The sequence below is a fragment of the Apteryx mantelli genome, chromosome 7 (assembly GCF_036417845.1).
Source record: "Apteryx mantelli isolate bAptMan1 chromosome 7, bAptMan1.hap1, whole genome shotgun sequence".
Lineage (NCBI taxonomy): Eukaryota > Metazoa > Chordata > Aves > Apterygiformes > Apterygidae > Apteryx > Apteryx mantelli.
The window spans coordinates 6,139,697-6,163,282 of NC_089984.1; the positions used below are offsets into that span (position 1 = coordinate 6,139,697).

General features: G+C 48.6%; 1 protein-coding gene across 3 annotated transcripts; it reads left to right on the forward strand.

Moving 5' to 3' along the window:
* Positions 1–1,759: 1,759 nt before the first annotated feature.
* DNAJB12 (DnaJ heat shock protein family (Hsp40) member B12) lies at positions 1,760–22,660 on the forward strand. Of its 3 annotated transcripts, XM_067299700.1 has the most exons (9): positions 1,760–1,967; positions 7,130–7,304; positions 8,792–8,937; positions 11,781–11,966; positions 13,701–13,780; positions 14,943–15,052; positions 18,132–18,304; positions 19,042–19,193; positions 20,608–22,660. In XM_067299700.1, exons 1-8 carry the CDS (start codon positions 1,835–1,837, stop codon positions 19,161–19,163), a joined length of 1,125 nt encoding a protein of 374 aa, XP_067155801.1. In that variant the 5' UTR covers positions 1,760–1,834; the 3' UTR covers positions 19,164–19,193; positions 20,608–22,660. The 3 variants fall into 3 exon arrangements, with proteins under 3 accessions (XP_067155801.1, XP_067155800.1, XP_067155802.1); XM_067299699.1 differs by having other exon boundaries at positions 19,042–22,660; XM_067299701.1 differs by having other exon boundaries at positions 11,781–11,948; positions 19,042–22,660.
* The last annotated feature ends 926 nt before the right edge of the window (positions 22,661–23,586 follow it).

Here is a 23,586-nt window from a genome sequence, read left to right on the forward strand (position 1 = left end):
CAATTCCTGCATATCCGCCGACCCTGATCCCTGCTGCAGGCCTTTTGCTCGGGCTGTGCCTGTCTTTCCATCAGCCCTAACACCATTGCTCAGACTTGGTCCTGGCCCCGCCAGGAGTCGCGGGTGGGCGAGCAGCGGGTGTCGAAATGTCACTGTTCTCAAAAAATCCCTCTTTTGGGAACCAAATGAAGCCTGTGGCATCCCCTGGCGTGACTGAACGTGGCAGGAAGCCTCTGCTGTGCCAGCTGAGCTCAGTGCCTGGCCAGTCCGAATTGCAAAGCCCAACTCTCCCTCCTTAGCAGGGCTCTGGCTCCGGAGGGTCCTTTCCGCCAGCGGCTCCTGCCCTCTGCAGCCGCCAAGCCATGTCCCTGGTGCCCAGAGCCATGTAAAAGGCAGCAGCCTTCCAGCCGGCAGCGGCGAGGGAAGCAGGGCTGCAGCTGCCCCAGCAGCATTCGCTGCCATTGCAGGCGTGGGTGCCTTCGCCCAAGCATGCTCGGGGCTTGGCCGCTGCACAGATCCCATTGCACCTCGGTGCTCGCAGCCTGGACCGCCGCGATCCTGAGGCCTCCCCGGTCCCTGGAGGTTGCTCTGGGCCGGCCCGGCTTTTCCCAACCCCTTCAGGGCAGCAGCAACGGGGTGGTTTTGCCATTTGCCGCCTCTTGCCGTAAATGGGGGTTTGGGGCTGCTGAAGGGCGATGGAAGGGAAGAAACCCTAAGCGACTGGGGAAATAGCAGGCACGACCTTCATACGGCTGCAGTTACGTTAAGGGAAAAGGCAGCCAGCGCCGGCTTCGGGCCTGGCACTGCTGCTCCCCGAGGCTGGGGCAAATCTGCTCCTGGGCGTTGGCGTGGGGGCTCCTCGGAGGGCTGGGATGCCTCGGCCCGGAGCGGATCACTTGAGCTCACCTACAGCTCTTCCCTCCTCTTTTCTGGCTAGCCAACATCCTCCTGGCGGCGATTCCTCTTCCTCCCTGACCCTACGAGCCTGCGAAGCGGCAAAGTTGCGTGTGGGCAAGGCAGCACAACGCAGCACAACGCCGATGTAGCTTTGCAGCTTCTCTCATTGCCGCGGCCGGGGCGTTTCCCCGTGGGCTCTCCGCGGCCCCTTCCTCCGACGCACAAAGGCGTGCGAGCCCGCGGAGCAGGGCAGGGACGGACGGCAGCCTGAGCCTGGGCTGCACGCTCCAGCAGCCCCTCTGGAAGGCAATCCCTTCCCGAGGAGCCCGCGCATCACCCCAAATTAGCGACTGCACTCTGAAATACAGCTGATGTAACTTCAGAAAGCGAAAAGTAAAGGAGAAGGAAAAACTTCTGCAAGACGGAGCTAGAGGGCAGCCGCCGCTCTGTTTTCTCCCGCTATTTTTTTGTGTGTGTGCCATATTTAATAGGAAGCACATGAGAAGTTTCCTGCTGGTTTTTTCTCCCCAATATAGCGCCTGGCTGTGCTCGCCCAGCCCCTGCCCTTGCTGGCGCAGTGGCTGGCCGCTGCTGCAATGGCTTTACAGAGAGCAACTGCAATTTAGCGGTGGGCAGTGTTGGAGCTTCCTTCTGGGTTTCAGCCTTAAGTGTGTCTCCGGGCGGGTTACAATGGCTTAACCTGTTCTCCTGCCCCCGAGCGCTGCCTCCTCCTTTACTCGCAGCGGACGACTGTAAATTTACACCCCGCCGCGAGCGCCGGCCCGCGCGCTACCGCCACTACGGTAGCGGCGCCCCTACTCCTGCCACTACGGTAGGGCGGCGGGCGGCCGCACGGCGCTGGGGGTGGGGTGACGTCATCAGGGCGCGCGCGGGACGCGCCCCGCCCCCTCCCGTCACGGCCGCCGCCGCCGCCGCCATGGAGTCGAACAGGGACGAGGCGGAGCGGTGCATCGGCATCGCGCTGGCCGCCGCCAAGGCCAACCAGCCCGACAAGGCGCGCCGCTTCCTGGAGAAGGCCCAGCGCTTGTACCCCTCGCAGCGGGTCCGCGGTGAGCGGCGCGGCGCGGAGGGGCGGGGGGGGTCGCACCGGGCCCGGGGGAGCTGGGGCCTGCGCCGCCGGCCGGCCGCCGCCGCGCCTGACCTCTCACCCTCACTGCGCCTGCGCACGGCGGCGCGCCGCGCGGGGCACGCTGGGGAGGCGAGTCCGCGCGGCTGGGGGGTTCTCGGCGGCGGCGGTGGGAGGGCACTACGGCTCCCAGGGGGCTTTGCGGCGGGGCACCAACGGCCGCTGTAACGGCCGCGCTGTAACGGCCGGCTCTCGGCGCGGCCCGGCCCGGCGAGCAGCCTCCCCGCGCTGCGACCGGTGGCGCAGTCGCCGCCGCACCGCCGCTCGCTCAAGTGGGGCGCAAGGCGGGGCCGCGGCTCCCGTGGGCGTGCGAGCAGCGGCGCTGCGCCGGCGGGCTGCGGCCGGCAGGGGAGGGGAGGGGAGGGGAGGGGGGCAGCTGCGGCCCTGGCTGCCCCGGCCTCCCTGCTGGCGCTGCCTGGAGCGGCCGCGTGCGCGGGAGGTGCCGAGCCCCGGGGGGAGGCCGGACACCGTCCCGTCCCTGCATCCTCTGAAGCACGAGTGAGGACTACTTACACGCCGTAACACCCGCACCCTGCTGCCCTCCCCTGTGCGTCACTGCCGTCCCTCGTAGCCACGGAGCAGGAAGTGCAGTTCCTGCGTCGGCGGGTCCGGGCACCCCCTTTCTCATCGCGGGCGTATGTCACAACTGCACGTCCCTTTGCGCAACTGGGTCTGAACTCATCCCATGGCCAAAGGCCGTTTATCTTCTGTCACATGCCCAAATGGCCTCTTTTGTTCGTCATGTCGCGTGATGGATGTACAGCTGTCGAGGGGATGCGCACACATCTCAAGTGTGTTTGTCAGAAAAAGGATTGTCTTCTCTTCCTGTCACCCCCAAAACCTTAACACAGCAAAAGCTGCCTTGAAAAAAGCAAAGGGTAGGCTGTGGGTGGATGTCAAGAACTGAAATGCCTGTGGCAGCACTGTGCGTGCTTCTTTCCCATATGTTTCTTTCTCTCCCACACAAGGTTAGCATGTGCTGCTGTAGCCTTAGCTCTAGCTGCAAATAAGGCTGGGTTTAGCTGAACTTGAGGCAGCCAGGGGATAATGCCTGTGTTCCTTTACGCTGGCCCCAAAGAGAGGAGAAGGGGGAAACTTTGTTCAGCAGAGGGGGCAGAGCGCGCGTGCAGGACTGTGCAGGTAGGCGCAGGTCTGCGAGCTGGATCTCCGTGTGCAGTGCCCACAGATGAGTGACAACCAGCCTTCCCGCCTGGGCAGGTCACACGCCTCTCTCCGGCGGCAGGGGAGGGCGGGCTGTACAGCCTGACCCCTTCCTGCTCCGGAACCAGACGGGCTGTTCTGCACGCAGCAGCCGCTGCGAGCGGTGAGAGTAGGCCTGCTTCCTGGGGAAGAGGGTTTCCAGGAGCCGCCTGCAGCGAGCAGAGCAGTTTCTGCAGCCTGCTGGCTGCTACCTCTTTCCTGGGGAGCAGTGGGGCGCAGGCTGCAAGGGGTGTCCTCGTTTCAGGGAGCTTTCTCTCACCGCTCCCATGAGGAGATGGGGGCTGAGCAGGGCGGGACCTCAGTGGTGCCCCCGGGCTGCTGTTTCTTGGGCCTCTCCCCCAGGGAAGAGAGCTGCAGGGGTGGGCTTTAGGCTGCCTGAGTTTTCCTGGCAAGCTAAGATTGCTGCCGGAGGTCTGAAACCAGGGGCTGTGTTGCCAAAGGACAAACCTTAGAACAGCATCTCAGTTATAACTTGTTACTGGTAACATGTGTCTCACTTTTGGTAACTCTCTAAATTGTAGCTGCTTTCCTGTTTCTGGCCTGTTAGCTGGCTGTGGGGTGTGATCATGTTTGTTCGTGAGGCCATTGTTATTTATTATAGAGGATGCCGTTGTGGGAATGAAAGAAGCTTGGCAGGGTAGAATAAAAGTTCTCATCCCAGGCTGCGAGTTACAGAAAGCCTCCATCCTCTCAGGCTGTGGTTCCCGTTTTCTTGTTTTGACGGTCCTGCAGCTCTGTCCGTTGTGCGGAAGTAAAATCTCTTTGGCTGTGGACGTAGCTGCAGAATCCCCTCCTTGAGCACGTCAGCCAGAGGAACTGCAGTCATTTCACGTAGTTTGTAGGCAGGCGAACAAACACAGTTTGTTTGAGCTTACGTGCCTCAAATGGGCTTGTTTTCTCCTGGCATACTCTCAGCAAGTTTTGCTTCTCATTTCTCAGACCCTATTGATTACCACAGCACAACTACTGCAGTTCATTTCAAAGTGCGTAAAAAATATTCTTTCTTGGAGACCATGTGCCTATTTTATGCTTTTTGAGGAACTGTCTCAAAAGCTTCTTGGAAGCTTTATGACAAATGTAATCAATGTATTGCAAAAGTGACTGGGAAGTGGTTTTTAAAACAAGCTAAATACAATACTGTCTCAGTTTATTCTTAAGCTGCAGAAATTTATGTAAAGGGCTGTAGTTTTGTTTTGTTTTTTTAAAAAAAAACTTTTACAGACCTTATCTGAGTTTTGATTTTGAGTTTTGCTTCTTGAGCCAGTTGTTTTGGGGCCTGTCTGTTCTGTTGAACTTTTATGTTCTTCCACTAGTGAGCTTTGGGTCTGTAGTTGGGAAATATTGCTGAACATCCCACAGTTACACATTGGTCATTGAGACTTTACGTAGTTAATGTGCTCCTGGGAAATCTCTTTTCTTTCTTGCGAGTTCCGTTAAATTTGGCACAGATCAACTCCGTGGACCCTGTGCAGGCAGCGTTTCAGACTCTGACCCTGGCTGGTGCCTACGGGTGTTGTCACAGTACCGGTAATGGTTTTGCTAGGGGATTTCGGCAGAAATCTTCTCCTGCATAAATGCAGCTGGACACATTGTCATAAAAAAATTCCACTGTTTACTTTTACAGCAGTAGTTTTGGGAAGAAAATAACAGAAGTTGAAAAAATGTTGGCTAATAGATGAGTAAGAGTGATCTGTAACACATGCTGGGTGGGAAGCCGAGTCAGCAGAACTGCAAATGAATTCAGTGGTCTCCACTTGAGTAGTTCATGACCTTGCTGTGACCGTGCAGAGGACCAACGTGGCTTTGGGACGCAGAGGCAAAAGGACTAGGCTGTAAAGCAGAATGGGACTGAGCTGTGGCCGTACGTGGGCTTTCGTGGTTGGTTTCGAGAACCACATTACCAACAATCTGTTGGCAAGCTGCAGGGAACAGAGCCCAAAACAAGAGTCGGCCGGGTGGAGGCACTGCCTTGCGAGACAAGGCTTAGAAGTGCCTGGCACACTGCTCTGGGCTTGGAAGTAACAAAGCGAAGACTGTAATTTTGTGAACATTTGAGTAGTGTAAATATGAGGGAGGCAGAGATTAATTCATTCATAATGTTGTAACTAAGAACAGGGGACTGAAATGAAGCGAGAATCAAGACCAGATTTAAAGATGAACTTCCCTAGAGTGCGATTTATTAAACTGGAATAATTTTCCCAAGAAAAATGCTGATAGGTCTCTGGCTTGCGATTCCGGAAAGTAACATGAACAGCATTAGTATAAAAAAATGAGAGCCAGATGGGCTCATTTGACTGGACATTTTTCTCCTAGCTTACTCTGACAAAATGTCAGAAAGAATGAGGTATCCTATTTGGCGTTGCCTGAAATATCAAGAGAGGCCAGAAGTAAACTGTAAGCGATGCCTCTGAGGGATTTTGTAACAGATCCATTTAAAGCGTTCTGAAAGCTAAAATATGCGAAGCCCACAAACTGAAACGGCCATTCAGTGAGTTACTGGTCTTTAGCATTCTTTCGTTTTTATCCTTCGTCCTGTAACAATTCCCTTTATTGGCTGTTGGATTACTGAGCAGTTTTTTCTTGCCCAGACAAACTTTGCCAGGCAGATATGATATCTTGGCTCATCTTTTGGCTTGCGTACGTTGTTTGCACTTGCATGAAGAATGTGATACCCCCATAGTGCAAGGTCTGTAACATGCAATCTGCTGGAGGAGATGAAATGTCTTTCTCAGTTCCAGGCTCCGGATAAAGGATTGCAAACTTTTCAAGTTACAGATGCTTCTGTTCATAATATTTTCTATTTTTAATCTTATTATTTGTGCCTATTCTTCTTAATAGGGATAAAACATACAAAATTCAGAAACCTCTTGGACGAAGAGATCAGTCTGATATTTGCTTTAAAAAAAAAAAAAGACAAAAATAGTTTAAAAAGATGGAGATATCCAGCTATCGGGGAAATGCATAATGGAAAGATCCCCTGTGCTTGGAGAAGCCTTCTTTGTTTCACAGTGTGGTCAACTAAGGACCTGTGTTGTTGGGCCAGGCCTGAGTATCTTTCCCTTCTTGGCTGAAAAGGATGGTAGTGTCTGAGCCTCGCAAAGAGAAGGAGATGGTCTGAAACGATGTACCAAATATATGTAGGTGCCCCACTTAAGGAAAGGGCGCAAATTTATGCAACTTGTCTTCAGTAATTAAGGGAAAGGATGGTTTTCGCAGCTTCCTCTGCACTGATGAAATCTGTGAAACAGTGCAGGAGAACAAAGCACCCTTCTGACTCGTTTGTTACCGGTCCTGTCGTGCTGCCAGCAGTAAGGACTGCAGCGCTCTGTCCCGAAAGGGGAGCGTTCCTCTTCTCTGCCTCTCCCCCGGGACTGTGTGACTGGCATCCCCTGGTATTATTTTCTAAGCTCTCTGAAGACTTGCTGTGGTCACATGATTTACCTAACACAGTAGGATCTCTGAGGCAGGAGACAGGAATGAACGATATGCAAATGTTTAGTTGTTAAGGAAAGACATGGAAAAAAGTGAGAAGACAAAGACAGAGCACTTTGGTGATCCGCTGTGGTTCCCAGACCTGTTGGCGCTCTGGCTGGAGGGACTTGGGGGTTTGGTGGAGGCTGTGTGCTTTGGGAGAAGCAGGTAGTGTATCTGTAGGACTACCCGTCATGTTTGGACAAGAGGCAGTAGGAACTCTAGGGTTCACTGAGTGAAAAGGTGGTGGTATTTCTGATGAAGGGTTGGGGAAACCTTGGAGCTGTGGTAGAGCATAAGAGGGGTTTCTCTTTTTGTGGGAGAATGGGAAGTACAGATTGAGCTGAGTGGTCTCTTACCTTGTTTTTTCTTCTCATCATCTTCTCTTTTCAGTTCTGCTCGAGTCACTCAACAAGAATGAATCATCATCCAATGGCCAGTCCCAACCCAGGGAGTCCACAAACCCCCAGTACAAGAAAACGAGTGGAGACTTCCCGTCGGCCAACGGGGAGGCTGGCGGGGAGGCTCCCAAAGGTTACACTCAGGACCAGGTGGATGCGGTGAAGAGGTGTGTGCCCAGCTCTCCATGGCTTTGACCCACTCTTTGTTTTGATTTTATTATATCATACCAGTCTGTTTCTTGCAGTGTTTTAAAGATGTAAAGATGGAACGTGAAGGAGGAAGGTGGAGGGAACAGGTTGGAATTGTACAATAATTCGTCTTCTGTGCCGTGTAAGGAGATCTGGTCAGCTTTGAACCATACTGAGTGCTTTTTAATTGGCTAGGTATTGAAAAGGTCCCTAGAAAGTTTTAGAGCTACACCAGCCCTGGGTGGCAGCTGCACTGGATCTACGAAGGATGAGGTTTTCCCCCAAAAGACATGTACAAATGCTAAAACTGCAGGTCTGTAGGCCTTTTCCTGGCCGAAGTCCAAAGAGGCATTCTGGATGCGTGCATTTCACAGGCTTCCCGTTAATGCTTGTTTTAGTGCTATTCAATAATACTGTGAAAAATCCCAGTCCTGAAGTGTACGAGTGGAAATCATGACTCACAGCTTGTGGCGGGCGCCCCTCCTGCTCCAAGCTTTGCTCCAGTAGCAGTAACTATTGTGACAGGGCACATCCTTGTCCCGCTCTCCTGCTGGTTTTGTACTCATGCTCTCTCTTAGAGCCCCATAAAATAGAAAGCCACCCCAGGACATTTCACTCTGTTAGCACGATATGCTTCTAAAGCTCCTGCTGGAAAGTCTCAGGGCGTGTTTATCCAGTCTCCAGTTTTCAAATACTGTTTCAGCTTTTCTTTATTCCTTTGTACCATTCCCAAATATTGGAAGCTGAAGGACTGAACTGTAGACACAGTCACTTGGTAAACTTTGTTTAAGGGTATGGATATGGTTTGAATTGCTCAAGAACTGCTCTGGCTCATTGACTTCTGGGTATATTTATTACGCCATCCATTCCTCCAAGAATCCAGCCTGCTCTCCTCTGGGTAGATGAAGTCGTGTGGGAAGTAGAAATAATTGTGGAACTGTGAAGGTACACAGTATGAACTGGGCTGCTCACACAGGCCTGGGCAGCTCCCTGTTTCTTCCTCTAGATCAACTGGTTTTATTTTTAGGTCTATGAATTAACTGAGTCTGAAGGGGGAAAAAAAAAAACAAAAACCCACAGCTATCTTTCAGATGCTGGCTGCCATTCGTAACCCCTGCATCTCCTGCATAGCCACCAAAATGTGATCATGATGAAGCTGAAGCTTATTTGCCAGTCGGATGCTTTTGCAGATGATCTCATTGCCCGGGCCGAGGCCCTTCTGCCTTTACTGGCTTGACTTGTTCTTTAAGAATGTTTGTGTGCTAGTAAGGCGGGCGCAGTGTGAATGAGTATATGAAAAAAAATGGGTCACCCGCTGAGGAATCAGAACTGAGTAAACTAGAGTTCACTGAGCAGCATTGATCTAAGCTGTGATGGGCGATGTTGCAAAGTTGACATATTCAATGCAAAGAGACTTCCACAGCCAAAACTAACTGTCCGTGTCCTCTCATCTCTCTACTGGTAGGGTAAAGCAGTGCAAAGATTACTATGAAATTCTGGGAGTAAACAGAGAAGCTTCTGATGAGGACCTGAAAAAGGCTTACCGGAAACTTGCACTGAAATTTCACCCAGATAAGAACCATGCACCAGGGGCTACAGAGGCATTTAAAGGTAAAGTACATTTCCGACTTGGATTTACCCTCAAATGTCAGATGCTGGTGCTGAGCTGGGCTAGCAAGAACTCTAAAGACAACCTCACGAGTCAAATAGAGTGAAATAAAGCTCTTGTCAGTAAGGTTGTCACAATGTCACAAGTCTTAGCAGGAAGAGCCGGGAAGTATGCTTAGATGAGCAGTTGTCTTGCAGTTGTGAATGCTTGGTAGTTACATGTGGGCCAGGCAGATCCCTTTTATCCCTAGAATAAAGGCAGTAGAGTTTCACAAGAACTCCAGTTAGGTGAAGTAAAATAAAGGAAGTGTAATGGTGATCATGCCACTAGGCTTTCCCGGACTAGTTCTGAAATTGCTCTGCTCACAAGTAAAATGAGGGCTTTTCCGACAGGTGCTCCTGAAAACGGCCCTGCATTCGGAATCTACCTTGGTACTAATAGCCACGACTTATCCTTTTCACCTCAGTGGTACCTACTGAGGCGACACGGGCGTTGGTGGTGGCGTTCTTGTCTGTGGGATTTGGCCTGTGGGATTTTGAGTAGTGGTGATCGATGCACTGAGAATTACTCAGTGGATCTGGAGCAACACAGTAAATTTCCAGGTGGCTAGAAACAGCATTTTGTTTTGCAAGCTGTGGCAGTTTGATCATTATCATTTTACTAAACAAACACGGACCTTCTTGATGCCAATTTTACAGCATTGCTTTGTGCAGTGTTAAGCCATTTGCGGTCTGATTCTAGCCAACTTGGGAGTGAAATACACAAAACTTCTGCAGAAACGGGGAACGAGGCCAGCCTGGTATAAGCGTATTGATACAGTATTTGGGTATGCTTTTAGTAGACATAAATTCAGCAGTAAAAGTCTTATGTAAGGTTTGCGCAGGTCTTTTAAGACTTAAATCCATGACTGATAAGTGTATTGCTGTTAGCAAATAAGGAGCTGACCCTCAGCTACTTGGGAGAGCCTTTTTTAGTGTGGGGTCCAGATTAAACAGTGAGTGTCTGTAGACATCTATCTACGTAGCATGTGCAGTAAGCCACTGTTCAATAGCTTATCCTTCAATCCTTGCTAAGTGGCGAAAGGCAGGTTTCTTCACTTGTAATCTTAAATAATGGTGTTTGCCGAAGGCTTTGACAAGAGTTACGTGCCAGAAGTCGTGCGTTAAGCAAGGTGCCCTTTATCCTCCATTGCGGGGCTATCTGCTATCAGGTTATCTCTCTTCCAAGCCTTGTCTCATTGGCTCTCCTGTCCTTCAGCCCCCAAGCTGAGCTCCTGGTTTGCAACGCTCACTAAAGTCCGGCTATTTGGTTCCAGAGGGTGAAGGGGGAAGCGTACACTGCTATGAGGATTTTAGTTAATTTTTTCCAACATTGATGTATTAGTTGTTGTCTTGACATTCATCTTCCCAGTGACAGCTGATAAAGTGCTACGTTTTGTCCTGAGACCTTGTCTCAGTCCATAGTTGCAGTTGGCCAGAGTCTGCCTTGGAGCAGGTTTGCATCACTACCTTTGGCTGACGTTGGAAAAAGAGTTGAACCTGGCTACTTTGAGCTAAAATCCTGATTTGGAATGAGATGTTTCTTGGGCTTTGTCAGCAGAAAGTTGGACAATGAACAAATCCTAAATCTCTCCATTTTCATTGCTTAACATATGGTTTGAAAGAACAAGCTAATTTGCTGAGAGTCAGCCCTTGTAGTCTAGCTTCCTTGCTTGATTGTAGAAATATTTGCTCTGTGTGCGCTGATTATAAACAAGAATGAGAATAAACATACTGACATTGCATCCTCCGCTCTCCAGCTCTCTAGTCCAAGGAGAAACCAAACACCTCAGTCTGGCTACTAGCAAAATTTTGAATCTTAGGGTTCATCTGCTCAAAAGGGCATGTGTTTCCCTTCTCTCTCACTTCTGCTCCTGCCTTTTTTACGTCAGTCAGCTCTAGTACCACAAATTTATTTTTTTTTAACCTCCTTGTGACGCAAGGAGGAGAGAGGAGGCACTCCGCAGCCGAATACAGAGCACAGAGTGGAAGTGGTAAACTGGGATGTGTAAAGAAAGAAGCACAGAAGTAGGAAGGTGGCAAGCAGACATTTTTGGCAGCCTGGTTATTACGTGCTGAGGTTGGGAAGAGAGTTACCTGGGAAACTGGCGGGGATTTGGTTTCAGTACATTTCCACTGTTACAGGCGCCGGTTAACCGTCCTTGTAATTATGCACCTTACTTCTGGCCTCTGGAAATTTTTTAGCTCACAGACATAACTTTTAGCCAACATTTTCTTACTAGGTCTTATTGGAGGTTTTAAAGCCTCTTTCAGTGATGTAGGCCATAGTTAAATCCTTTGCAGTTCTGGTTTTAGGCTGTAATATTGAATCCCCATAATGACACTTTTGGATAAAATTTGTCAACTAAAATCATAATTTCCTGTACAATTGCTTATGGCTGAAGGATTTGGACGTTAGTTGTTCAAAAGAAATAGCAAGTTTAATAAATGAAATGAGTAGCTGCTTTCCTACCAGTATTTCTTTAGCAATTCATAGGTTCATTGATCCGGGAGGATTTCTCAATGGATGTATACCAAATTCATACCAATGATATTATAACTTCTTAGTCTGAATTAATTAAGACGTTATTCATTGAGTTTGTTGGCCTGGTTTTCTTTTGTCTGTGTTTGCCAGAGCAATGTGCCAGGTGCTAGTGCTGCGCTGCTGAAGTAGCGTTTTGAAAAGACGTGGGTAGCTGCGAATCTCATTTGTGTAATGAGAAAGGCAAGTCCTGCCAGTTTGCAGGGATGAATGTATTATTTCCAGAAGAAAGAAGCTAATTGCTTCCTTATTGCCAATGTTTCAGCCATCGGTAATGCATATGCGGTATTGAGCAACCCCGAGAAGAGGAAGCAATATGACCAGTTTGGAGACGAGAAACTTAACCCTGCTCGGCACGGACACAGTCACTCAGACTTCCACCGCGGGTTTGAAGCAGACATCTCCCCAGAAGACCTCTTCAACATGTTCTTTGGTGGTGGTTTTCCCTCTAGTAAGCCTGTTAAACCTTAATCTCGTGGACGGGACCCAATCCTTCTGACAGAGCAATAATGGAGTAGTGATTTATTTGGCAGTGCAAGGGCTGGGTTGAGAGCTGTGTTCTTCTCCACAGCCAAATTTGATGAGAGTTCTCCTTCACAAATGACCTAAACACCTAGAGTTTTATAAATTGTTCAGATGGGTACCTGGAGAACTCAGCAAACAGCTGGTAATACCATCAAAGCCAGACTTCTTCCCAGCCTAGATACATTTAATATCAGGGCAGGGGTATTTTAGAAGACTCCCTTGTATTTTCTGTAGTCATATTTGGCTGGAAGTGGAGGCTGTGATTATTTGGCCTCTCTGGACAAACTTGGAAAAACAAATATTTCTGTGTCAGTCAAATAGATTGAAAGTAGCTCTCTCCTATCTGATATGTAAGAATTAACACACTAACATCAAGTACTTGAAAAGGCGTCTTGAGACCTTTTGTATTCATGTTCTGCCTGTTGGAGAGGTAAAGCTACTCCAGTAAAAACAGAGTTGCTATTTTAGCTTAATCTCTCTTCCTTTTCTCACTGTCCCATGGGAATTCAGGATCAGTTTCTCAGCTGGTCTCCCTTTTCAGCTGTAGTTTTGACATTTAAGACAAGACATGGAAGAGCTCTGTTTTTATGGTGGAAAAAAATACCAAAATGTTCTCTTTTTAATTGGTTTTAATCTAAAATTGAATTCTATTCCATTCTAAGTGAGAAGCCTGTACAGGATATTCTTTCTGCGCAGCTGAGCCTGCTTCAGGCAAGAGGTTCGACTAGATGACCTCCTGAGGTCCCTTCCAAACTGAATTTTCCTGTGATCCTACAGAATCCTATAGCTGGATCTCTGTGCCCACCACCAGTTCGCCTTCAGGCAAATCTGCTCAGCATACCCTGGGAGGATTCCTCTTTCAGCTGAGGCTTTATTCATAGCTCATTTTGTAAATGATGACTTCAGGAGATAAATATAGAGTCTTTTGTATAAATTATTTTATCAGTCTCCTGTGGAGCCTCCTATTCCATCACCCTAAACTACCGTAGCCTCTGGTGAGCTGTTGAGGATCCCTCCTTTACTGGCTGCGGCAGTGCCTTGCAGCCTCCCTGAGACATACCTGCTTAAAAGTCAAGGCAGCAGGACAGAGTGGCTTGAGTCGGTGGTTCGGCTTTGGCTGTGGGACCTGCTGACCAAATTCAGCCCCATGAAGCTTTGGTCACATGCACCCCCTGCACTGGGAAGTAATGTGCGGATCTCGGGGCTAACCCTGCTCGGTAAATCGCTGTTCCGCAGAGACATCCCAGCTCCGGCCCAGAAGCAGCCGAGCCAGGCAGATGCGCTGTCCTCCTTCCAGCTCTGAACTGGCTGGCATGCTACTGGGTATCTGAGGCAGACTGAACTGGGAGCAGTGGTAACAGCGGACCAGATCTAAGTGTGAGCAGAGCGTAGGTTCCCTTTACAGTATCTCCTTCCGTCCTTTTATCTTTGCTGAGTGGGGCCAAAACCAAAGCAGCAGATCGAGCCCCTTCTGACAGTGTTCAAAGTGAAAGATTTCTGAATTCACTGTGGCTTTTTAGCACCCCATCTGCTTTCTCTGTTGCCTTTTTAGTTGGTGAGGCTGATGTGGAATGGGGCCGTATTTTTTGGTTCCATCCTAGCCAGCCAATGCGGTGTTATGTGCTGTGAATGCTTTGTAACAGTTTTCTTTTGCCTATAGGTAACGTTCACGTATACAGCAACGGCAGGATGCGATATACCTATCATCAGAGGCAGGACAGACGAGAACATCAGGGTGATGTAAGTGGAGAACAGGCAGAGCTGGCTGGGACTGTAAAAGTGTTTCTAATATACAAATTGCAACTAGCTAGTGTGGCTGTTTTATGGGACAGTTCTTGTTTTCGCCATCCTGGGCAGAAATGAGTAATGGGAAGTAAATTAGCTCCAGAATTTACAAGAAGCTGCTGGTTTAATTAACTGGCGGCTCTCCCTGGGCTTTCATAGCTGTCTTCCAGTGGGGAAAAGAGTGATGTGTCTTGAAACAGTGACACCTTGAAATAAGATTGCATCAGTAAAATGTATTTGTTTTTTAACACAGGATAAACATTTCTTTTCTCATTTAATCCCTTAATTTCAAAAAGACAGTCCACCTTTCAGATGATGTGTATTCTTGGCTCCTCCCAACATCTACTCTTTCTCCCTTTTATTCCAGTATTTTAAGATGGGGTATTCCTAATCTGTGATCCTTAATTAACCAAGGAAAGCACTTCATAGCATGATCTATTGTTGTGTTTTTCATCGCAGAACCTAAGTATGTCTCCAGCACTCCAAGCCCTTTAATCTAGAGAAGTGAGAATAAGGGACTTTTACATAAACCTGGTCTCTTAAATATTATTGAAGATTGCTTTTTTCTGGGGATAGCCAATGATATGCTTTTTAAAAAAAACCAAGAACTTCCTTCATGGTTTTCTCGAGGTTAAAGGTGGAAGGATACTCTGCTAGAAGTGGCGGGAGCTCAGGAGGTGAAGCAGAGGGGGAATTGCTTTCATCTGACATTGGAAAGGGGAGAGTGCTTTCCATAAAACTGGTTGTGCAGTTCTGTCCTGCTCAAGCTAGTGATCAGAAACTGCACAGTGGCAGATGCTCTAGATGAACAAAATGTGGGCATGAGGCTTTTGAAACCCACTCACAAGGCTACCCCTGCCAGTCCCCTCCGTCCTTTGTCACGTCTGTGGAAGGGGCAAGAAGTCTGGACCTTCAAAGTAATGCTGCCCTTGTCGGAGTGGAGCTGTGGGCTGCTGGATTGCTCCCAGTTATTTTGGGGCTCCTCGTAAGCCCACTGCCTGTGAGGAGCAGGAGAATCGAGGTTGTGGTAGGACTGTGAGGGAGGGATAGCAATGCTGTGGGTTCCTTGTGTGCGAGTGTATGGATGGCGCTCCACTGTATGTTTCTGTTCCTTCAGGGTGGCCTTGGGTTGTTTGTCCAGCTGATGCCTATCCTCATCCTGATCATTGTGTCTGCTCTCAGCCAGATGATGGTCTCCAGCCCACCCTACAGTTTGAGCCAGAGGCCGTTAGTACCTGCTATTCTAAAACTTCTCAAACTGGGGCTGGGGTTGGGTTCTGGAGGGCAGGGTGGCATTAGGGGGTAGGGAATTAGACACTCTGGTTTTCCTGTCATTTTTTGCTTTATCTTGTGCCACTGTTGCTCTTACTCCCAGATGTCACACACATTGGGGAAGGTCTGCTGCTTCTCAAGCAGGCCTTGAGGTGGAAGGCACAGGGCGCTCTCAGAAGGTGCACGCTTGCCTAGCAGAGGGTGTTCTTTGGCAGGGATCTTCTGCAGCCCGTTCCCATTGCTAGATGAGAACGGGACAGCCTAAATAACTTTGAGAGGCTGTAGCTCGGTAGAGCTGTTTGAACACAGCTGGGATCCCATGGGCAAAATGAATTGAGATGCAGAGGTAAATCAGAGCGAGAAAAACAAAACCAGATCTGTTCTTCATAAAAGCCTCAGCTGCATTTACACCTAGTACAAAGTAATACAGAAGGAGGAGAAGGAGTAGAAGACGCTCCTATAGAATAGCAGATGCTCCCAGAGAAACCCTCTATTTTTGAACTCTAACCTTGCCATGAAATAGCTGTAGCCAGTAACTTGCCATGCAAAAGTGATGCTGTCTCCTTCCAGATCCTGTGAAATTCCATGGTCTGATCACTTTGCTGACAAAATGAAGCGAATTTTTATTCTTACTTGCTTTGCAGTGCCAACAAGAAATGGGAGAACAGGCTTGATTTCTGGCTGCTTGCGTCATTCTTGCAAAGGCTTAATATATTTCCAATGGAGTTCCTTATGTGTATTTAAAAGGCTAGTGGAGGGTAGATTTGGTTATAGGCAGTGGGCCCTGTTTAGTTTCACCAATGACAATGTTTGCCAGTGATGACCTTAAATACTATAAAACCTAGCTTACCTTTCAAGTCCAAGGCAAAGGCTGTGACATTATTGCTTAGAACCAAAAGATGGAGCATTTTGAACAAAGCAGAATTAAGGGTCGTTCTGAGAGGCTAAAGAGTATTGAGATGCGATTTCTGTAGTATTTATTAGGACTATAAAAATGAGCAGATTTGTATCTAGACCTGCTCGTTGTGTATTGGTGAAGAGGGGGATTTATCAGGTGAAAAGACATTCAGCGAAGGACACTTTTAGGTGGACAGGGATTTGCTTCCAGCCTTGTCAGCTGTCAGAGGAGAACCATCCTTGAGCCCCAGATATTTCTCTGCCACACAATTCCCCATGCTGAGTTTGGGACCCAACTGAGCCCTGCACGTTAAGGCCTGTGCTTGGCTCTAAGGCAAGTGCATTTTTTTGTTGGCCTGCCCTGTAACTATTTCACATCTTTCTTCATGACAAATTGGGTCTCAACTTTCTGCTTCTCAGACAAAAGTTCTTCTGTGGCATGGTACAGTCCTGCCTCAGCTAGACACTGGCTGCCATTAGTGCCTGGGACACTAAATTAAACTCTGTGCATGCGCTCAGGTAATGCAGGCACACCAATTTCCAAGTTTGGGTTTGGACAGGAGAGGCAAGCGAGCTGATCCAGCCTGAACAGTCCTCTGTCACCTCGTTGGAGTGACCAAGGCACTTGAAATGAAACAAGCTGAAAATGCATCCTGTGCCGGCAGGCGGTGCTGCGCGCTCGCTTGCTCGCTCGCTCGCTCGCTCGGGCAGCCGGCCCCTTCTTGCTGCCAGATCTAAAGGGAAATGCTGTGCTTGGCTGTTGTTCGGCAGAGATCTGGGGCTCCCCGCGGTGAACTCGGTGAGCAGGAGGCGAGAAGCTTTTGAACCTGGCAATGTTTGATGGCACAGAGAGGTTTTGGTGCCACTTGTTTATGTAGAGAGGAATAGAAACTTTTGGAGAGCTTAAGGCTCTGTCTTGACGGGTAAAATAGTGAGCTGAGCTTCTCCCAGGCTGCATCTCTGCCAGCAAACGCTGCCTGAGGTGCATTAGCGTTTGTCCTGAAAAATGCTGGGAGTGCTTTTTGGTCTTGTTAAGTCTATCCAGTTACCCCCTGTTTGTCCCTGAAAGCTGGTCCCTGGTGAAACGTGCAAGGGTGTCGGAATCACTCCTGTAAACCCTGATAACAGGCTGAAGGGCGAGCCAGATGAGTTAATGTTTACACCTGGCTTAAGAATCAGGCTCGCTTTTAATGCAGCAGCCAGCTGGTATTTATTGTGGGAAACTTTGGGCACGTCTCCAGTTGGAGCTGTTCCTGATGAATCCGGTGTTTGGGCACAGGTCCTCTGTTACGGCTTGCAAACACGCCCTAGCGAGTGTCTCTAGGTTTGCTGGAGTGCTGGGGAAAATAAGTACACCCACTTTGTCTGAAATGCGAAGCTGCAGGGGCAGGGTAATAAGAGATTTCCTTCTAGAAAGTGCTTTCTGTGCTAGCTGGTGCAGGCTTGAGTGCACAGAGTGGATCTGATTTTGTTCGTGCAGCAAGCGTGTTTGTTGCAGCATGTGATGTGCTAGAGGAAGCTGACACTCTTGGGGTTAGCAGATATCTTCAGAGAAGAGAGCAAAGGGGACTGGGTTCAACCGAGAGGCGGCCTTGCTGAGTAAGTAGGGCTCCTGGGGAGTTGTGACAGCCGGCCCGTGCGCTGCTCTGACCCCTGCACTGCCTCAGTCCTCTGTGCAGACACGTTTCTGCCGTGCTGGCTGGTCTTATCCTGCGTCGCAAGTGCATCCGCCTCCTGGCTCTATAACCATCCTTGGAGCTCACCGTCAAAAACAGATGATGGTGTCGTCAGCGAGGAAATTGCAGAGGGATTTAATTAGTGCTGAAAATTCTAATGAACACTTGATTTTAAATGTATTTAGCCCTTGGGCAATCTGCCTCCAAGATATGTCTGTATTCAGAGCTCTGCCCACCTAGCTAGAGGCCCAGCAGGTTTTCTTTCCCAGTGTTAGTGTTTCAGTTCCACCAGAAATGCTTCTCCTTACCAAAGCTTCAAGTTTATGGACGCACAGGAGCGATGTATGTTTTCGGCGGTTTGGTATCATGTATGGCGTGTTGGGCATTTTAAAGAGGTGGGAGCTTCCTGCTCTGCCCTTGAAGAGCATCCTATACCGTTCTGACTTTTCTCCTTGAACTAGGTCTGTGGGTCACATACACAGGAGGGTGACAGAGCACTTGAAAGTTGTCTACTACGTATCTGAGAACTTTGCAGAAGAGTACACAGGCACAAACCTAAAAAACGTTGAAAGGAGCGTGGAGGATGACTACATCGCAAATCTTCGAAATAACTGCTGGAAAGAGAAGCAGCAGAGTGAGTAGTGTGGGGTCAGGAATGGAGGGTTCTGTCTGCAGCACGAGGTCTGCTTTGGAAAACGCTGTGATTGGAGACTGAGTTATGCTAAAGTTTAACCTGGTGTGAGGACATTTCCTGTTTCTTTTTTGTATCCATGACTTTGTGACAAATCTAGTCTGGTTTTGGGATTTTTTTTTTTTTTTTTTTTTTTAATGCTGCTGTAGAACAGGTCAGACACGAGTTGTGCCCCAGAGATTCCTCTGCTGTTTCAGTCGTGTATCTCTGATTTCCAGTGGGGATGGAAGGTTGCAGACATCGGATTTTCAGGAGACCCAAGTGGCTCTATGTAGTATTTTAGTTCTCCTCTTGCACAGAACAAAATGCCTTTTGAATATTTCTGGCATATCCATCCAGCTCCCAAAATAGGCATGTCTGAAAGTCTGCTGCCTGTGATGTCCTCCATCCCACATCCCGTCCCCGCTCAGAAAGCTGTTCTTGCAGCACTGAAATCATCTCGCGTGTTGCTGAACGACCACAGGGACAGGAGAGACGGCCACCCAGCCAGGCAGCACGTGAGATATTCCGGCCATCTAGCCAGTCAGCACAGTGTGGCGACTTAAGCAAACTGTTTGCAAGCTCAAGAGCTTGAGGTGCTTCCTGTTCCCAGCGAAGTCCGTGGGGTGCTGGTGGTGGATGGCCTAGCGGATGATCCCCTTTCGCATCGTGTTTGTAACGCCGGACTTTTCCCTTTGCAGAGGAAGGCTTGTTGTACCGGGCACGCTACTTCGGAGACTCGGATCTGTACCAGCGAGCACAGAGGATGGGCACTCCCAGCTGTAGCAGACTGTCAGACGTTCAAGCCTCTCTGCACGGATAGTCACTGCCAGCCCACTCAGCAGAGGTCTAAGTACGAGCTGGTGATGCTTCCCGTGACACTGAAGCATGGCACATCAGTGCTTTTAATACTTACTTAAATCTCTGTTTGAGACGCAAGTCTTCATGAGTCTCCTCTGGATGCACACACGTAATGGGGGGAAGCGCCGCCCTCCGTCAAGTGTACACACTTTAATTGGGAAATTGATTTTGTTTAGTTTGCATGTCAGCACCCTCGGCTATCTCCAAGCTCACTGTTTTCTCTGGCGTTGTTGGTGTTGGTTCTCTAGGAACAAAGCAAAAGCTCCAGGCATGTTGGCGACTCAGCTGAGTTCTCGTCAACCGTGCATTCGATGCAGTGGTAGTGTGCGCCTTGGCTGGTTGGAAGTTTTCTCCCGTATCTTGCAAAGCCTTTACCAGCCTTGGCAGCCAGCTGCCACGTTTTAATGAACCTTTTTTGTTGCTTTATTGTCTGTTTTATTGAAAAGCTGTTCTCCTATGGCACTTGAAGAAATATGGTGACAGGGAATGGACTCCTACAAAACAGATGTTCCTTGCCCCCTGTGGCCTTCCCGTGACACTCAAGGAAAACAAAGCAAATGGGCAGAGTCTGTAGCAGGCTGTAGAAGTAACTTACTGTATTAAACTGGGAAACAAAGTAAAAACAGCTGAGCACGAGTCTGGAAGACTCATGGATTGGAGAGCCTGAATTAAGGCAAGTCTAGATAGCATAGAGGAGACCAGGTGCACTGAGTCATAGGAGAACTGCATGAAAATAATGAAAAAATTGGCACGGAGTTTGGAGTCCCATTTCTGCTCAATTATTTGGGCTGATTTCATCTATCAGGTACTACTAGCATGGCTGTAAAACCTACAGGCCTCCTCCACCCACAAAACTGTTTGAAAGTGGGGTTTCTTTAGAAAATTGAAGGCGAAGCTCAGACCAAGTTTTAGTTTTGTGGACACCATTTAGGCCTGCAGAGACTTCTCTGGGACAGTGGATATTGCTACTTGATTTGTAGACACAAGTAAGAAGGTTTAGCAGTGGAATTTTTGCTTGTTTTTATTTTCTTTGGCAAATAGAGCACATCTGAAAGTTTGGCCCTTAGATCAAATCCTGTGGGTCATGTTCTGCCTTTTTTGGGTGTATCCTGTTTTTGGAACCATTCTTATCTCGATACGCCCACTGTCTCGTTTTGATAACTGCGCCTCTTACTTAATGAGAGACTGGTATTAATTGCCCGCTTTTCTTTGCGAAATGCAGCACTTCTCTGTACCCGTGATCGGAAAAAGAGAATTGCTCTGCAGCAGAGGGCCCGCTGCGCTTTGGACTGGCGTGGCTGAAAAAGCCGTGTCCCCTGTAATCTAGGGGAAGGGTGGGAAAGGGAGGGGGGGGCTGTGACATGCGACTGGCTGGAGACTGACGCAGTTACCGCTTTCATTCCCAGACTCTTGAAATGCCTGAAGACTTTTGGTGAAGTGCACTGAGCCAAGGTGACAGACTTTAAATATAAAGAATCAAACCTTAAATTAAAATGGAATTGGAGAATTAGCAACGCACAGCTGCCCTCTTTCTTCTCTCTGTCTGTCTCCGCCGTTAGACGTCTCAGGCAGCAATTAGAACAGGAAATAAAGCTGCCCGTCTTCCTCCCTCCCTCCCAACACCACTAGAGTGCGACAGTCTAGTTGCTCCTAGGATACCACAACCATGAGAACAAATGTGTAGAGTGTAAAATAATAAAACAAACTGCAGAAGCCACGAAGCAAAAGGAGACCCTTCGTGACTGCGCTGGTCACTTCTGATGGAGAGAGAAATCGGACAATTTGGGGATAAAAGAAAGCTTAAAAAAGAACATATAATCTATTTAGAATTAATTTATAGCTGTATATATGTTGTACTTTTAAACTATGCAGAGGTCGGATTAAATTATTTTGCTTTCCGCTGGGTTTAGTACAGAGGGAAGCAGGAAGTCTCTCTTCCCGGGGTGGCCCGCTCCACAGAGCTTTCCTGCCTCACACACTAAAACAAGGAACACTTGGCAGTTATTGTATTTTGCTTTCCTGAGGACAGCAGCGTTCTGTGGCTTGGGTTGTTGATGCCTGGCTTTGGGGTTTTAATAAAAGAATTTTCACATCTGTAGCGGGTGGGGGGAAAAAAAAAAAGAAATTGTCCAGACTTGTGATTCGTTTTTGCAACTTTGGCAGAAGTTACAGCAGGTCAGCTGAGCACTGGAGTCCCTTTCAGTGGGGGAAAGGATTGTCCTAGATGGTTTTAGCTCATCAGTTGTTCAGTTTGTTTGTGTGTGTAACCTTTTTTTTGCAGAGTCTGCTTTCATTTTGCCTCGTAATCAGTGTGCAGCATTCGTTCTGTAAACAGGGCTTTCCATAAGCTGTGTCACTTAGTTGTTTGGTTTTTTTTCTCTCCCTAAACTTGGGGTTCCTCTCCCACCAGCACTCCTACTTGTAATGTGGCTGTGGCCTTGACACGGTATTTCTGATGTTTCTTCGAGGAGACCTGTGAAATATTGATATCCCTAAGAAACGGAGCTTTTTATTGCTTCTGTTGAAAGAAGTTTTGCTGGGAGGATCAGCAGTCAGAGGGTGTACTCGATCCCCTCCGACTCCTGACTGAGCTTTGCAGAGCACTGTCGCTAGATCACAGCTAAAGACGTACCTCTTTTATAGCAACAACTTTGCCAATCTCGCATTTCAGAAGCGGGAACGATGCTGCTAAAAGCCTTGGCTTCCTGCTTTCTCAGGCAGGACCTGGATTAGAGCAGCGGGAGAGCGCTCAAGGTTACGTTCTCTCTGTCACATGCACAAGAGAAGCAAAAACGGAAGGAGTGAAGTTACCTTCAGTGGAATAAACTGGATTTTTTTGTACCCTGCAGTTAATTTCTGTCTAAAGACATTTCCTGTGAGAACCATCCCCAGACACCCGTAGGGGAATTAATCAAAACAGCAGTGGCTTCTGGGTAGGGTGGCAAGGGCAGAAGAAGTGAGAGGTAAGATGGTTTTATTTCTTTATCATTAGAAATCCATATGCTCTGTCTTTGGGTTTTTACTTATTTTGCAAAATATCAGCCCTCCTGTTAACTGTAAGCCTTATTATCCCACAGCTACCCTGACCTGGACCTGATTTTAAGGGTTTTTTGTTTTTGTTGGATTTTTTTTTATGATTCCTCCATCTTTGGAAGGAAGTTGGTGGAAGTATGGCATTATGAAATAACTCTAAATAGAGGCACAATCTAGTTGGCATGAAGAGATCATGGGGAGGGGGTTTAAGTGAAAGTCATGTTTGCAAAAGGTGCTGAACGTCTTGCAAAATGGCATTCCCTGGCCAGAGCCTGCCCGCCAAAACCTTTGGAATTTTTTTTTGAGTAGATATCCATGGATAATATGAGTGAGAAAGCATAGATCCTAATGGATGCTCACAGAAGCTGTATTTCTTGATTTAGAATTAATTATAAAATTGTACATCTATAAATAAATGTTTATAACGTGAGAGGCCTCAGCTGTGTTTGTGTCACGCAGACTCTTGTGTTGCATATTGATGGCGTTAACCTGGAAGGAAGTGAGGAGAGAGCAGTGAGAAGAAAAGGTACATCTATAAAAGTGCTGTGAAAGTGCGGCTCTTCCCAATTTACAGGTTTTCCTTGCATTTGGGGCACACAGGGAATGCTCTTACAGCAGCGGAGCAGGTTGCCTTGTTGCCGTGTTCCCACGTGCGTCCCTGCTTTCACCTGTTTTGGTCCTCTGTGGGCCGTTTCTTCACACGGCTTCGTGTCCTGCCCGAACCAACTGCTGTTTCTACACCTCACTGCTGCTCTGGAGTCACTTCTGCCACGCAGCTGGATTTTACTTCTAGGCACCTGCAAGCTCCAAACTCGGTACCTTCCTAGCTTTCCAAAACTTGCCTCTCCTGCCAGCTCTGCTTGGGCTGTGTCTTCTCTTCCTGCTTCCTCCGGTGCTCTCATTTTCCGTGAAGAGGCCGGGGCGTAGGAAGTCCTGGAGCTGCTACACAAGGTGTTTGGAAGCTGTTAGCAGGTCGCAAGCAGAAGGCGACACAAGGCGCTCCTGCAGCTCCAGCAACGCCCGACTTCTGGGAGGCTGGAAGGAGCTTTGCGATGGGATCCCCATATAGAGCCCTGGGGGTGGACTGGCGATGGATGTGCCGAAAGCCTGGAAGACAGCTGGACCGAGAGCTCCTTCCAGGAAGCTGCGCTCGCGGCTGAGGAGGCCGCTCTGTGTCGGGGAGCAGCCTGCTGCCTCTAGGACTCCTTGAGCTCCTCTCGGCAGAGCTGAGGAGAGGGGTGAACGGGGTGGGCGTGTGGGCACTGGCATTTTAGGCAGCTGCAGAAATTTGGTTTAGATGCTCAGCAGCTTGAAAACTTGCTGTTAAAGAGCTGCCATCAGCGATTTGTTGT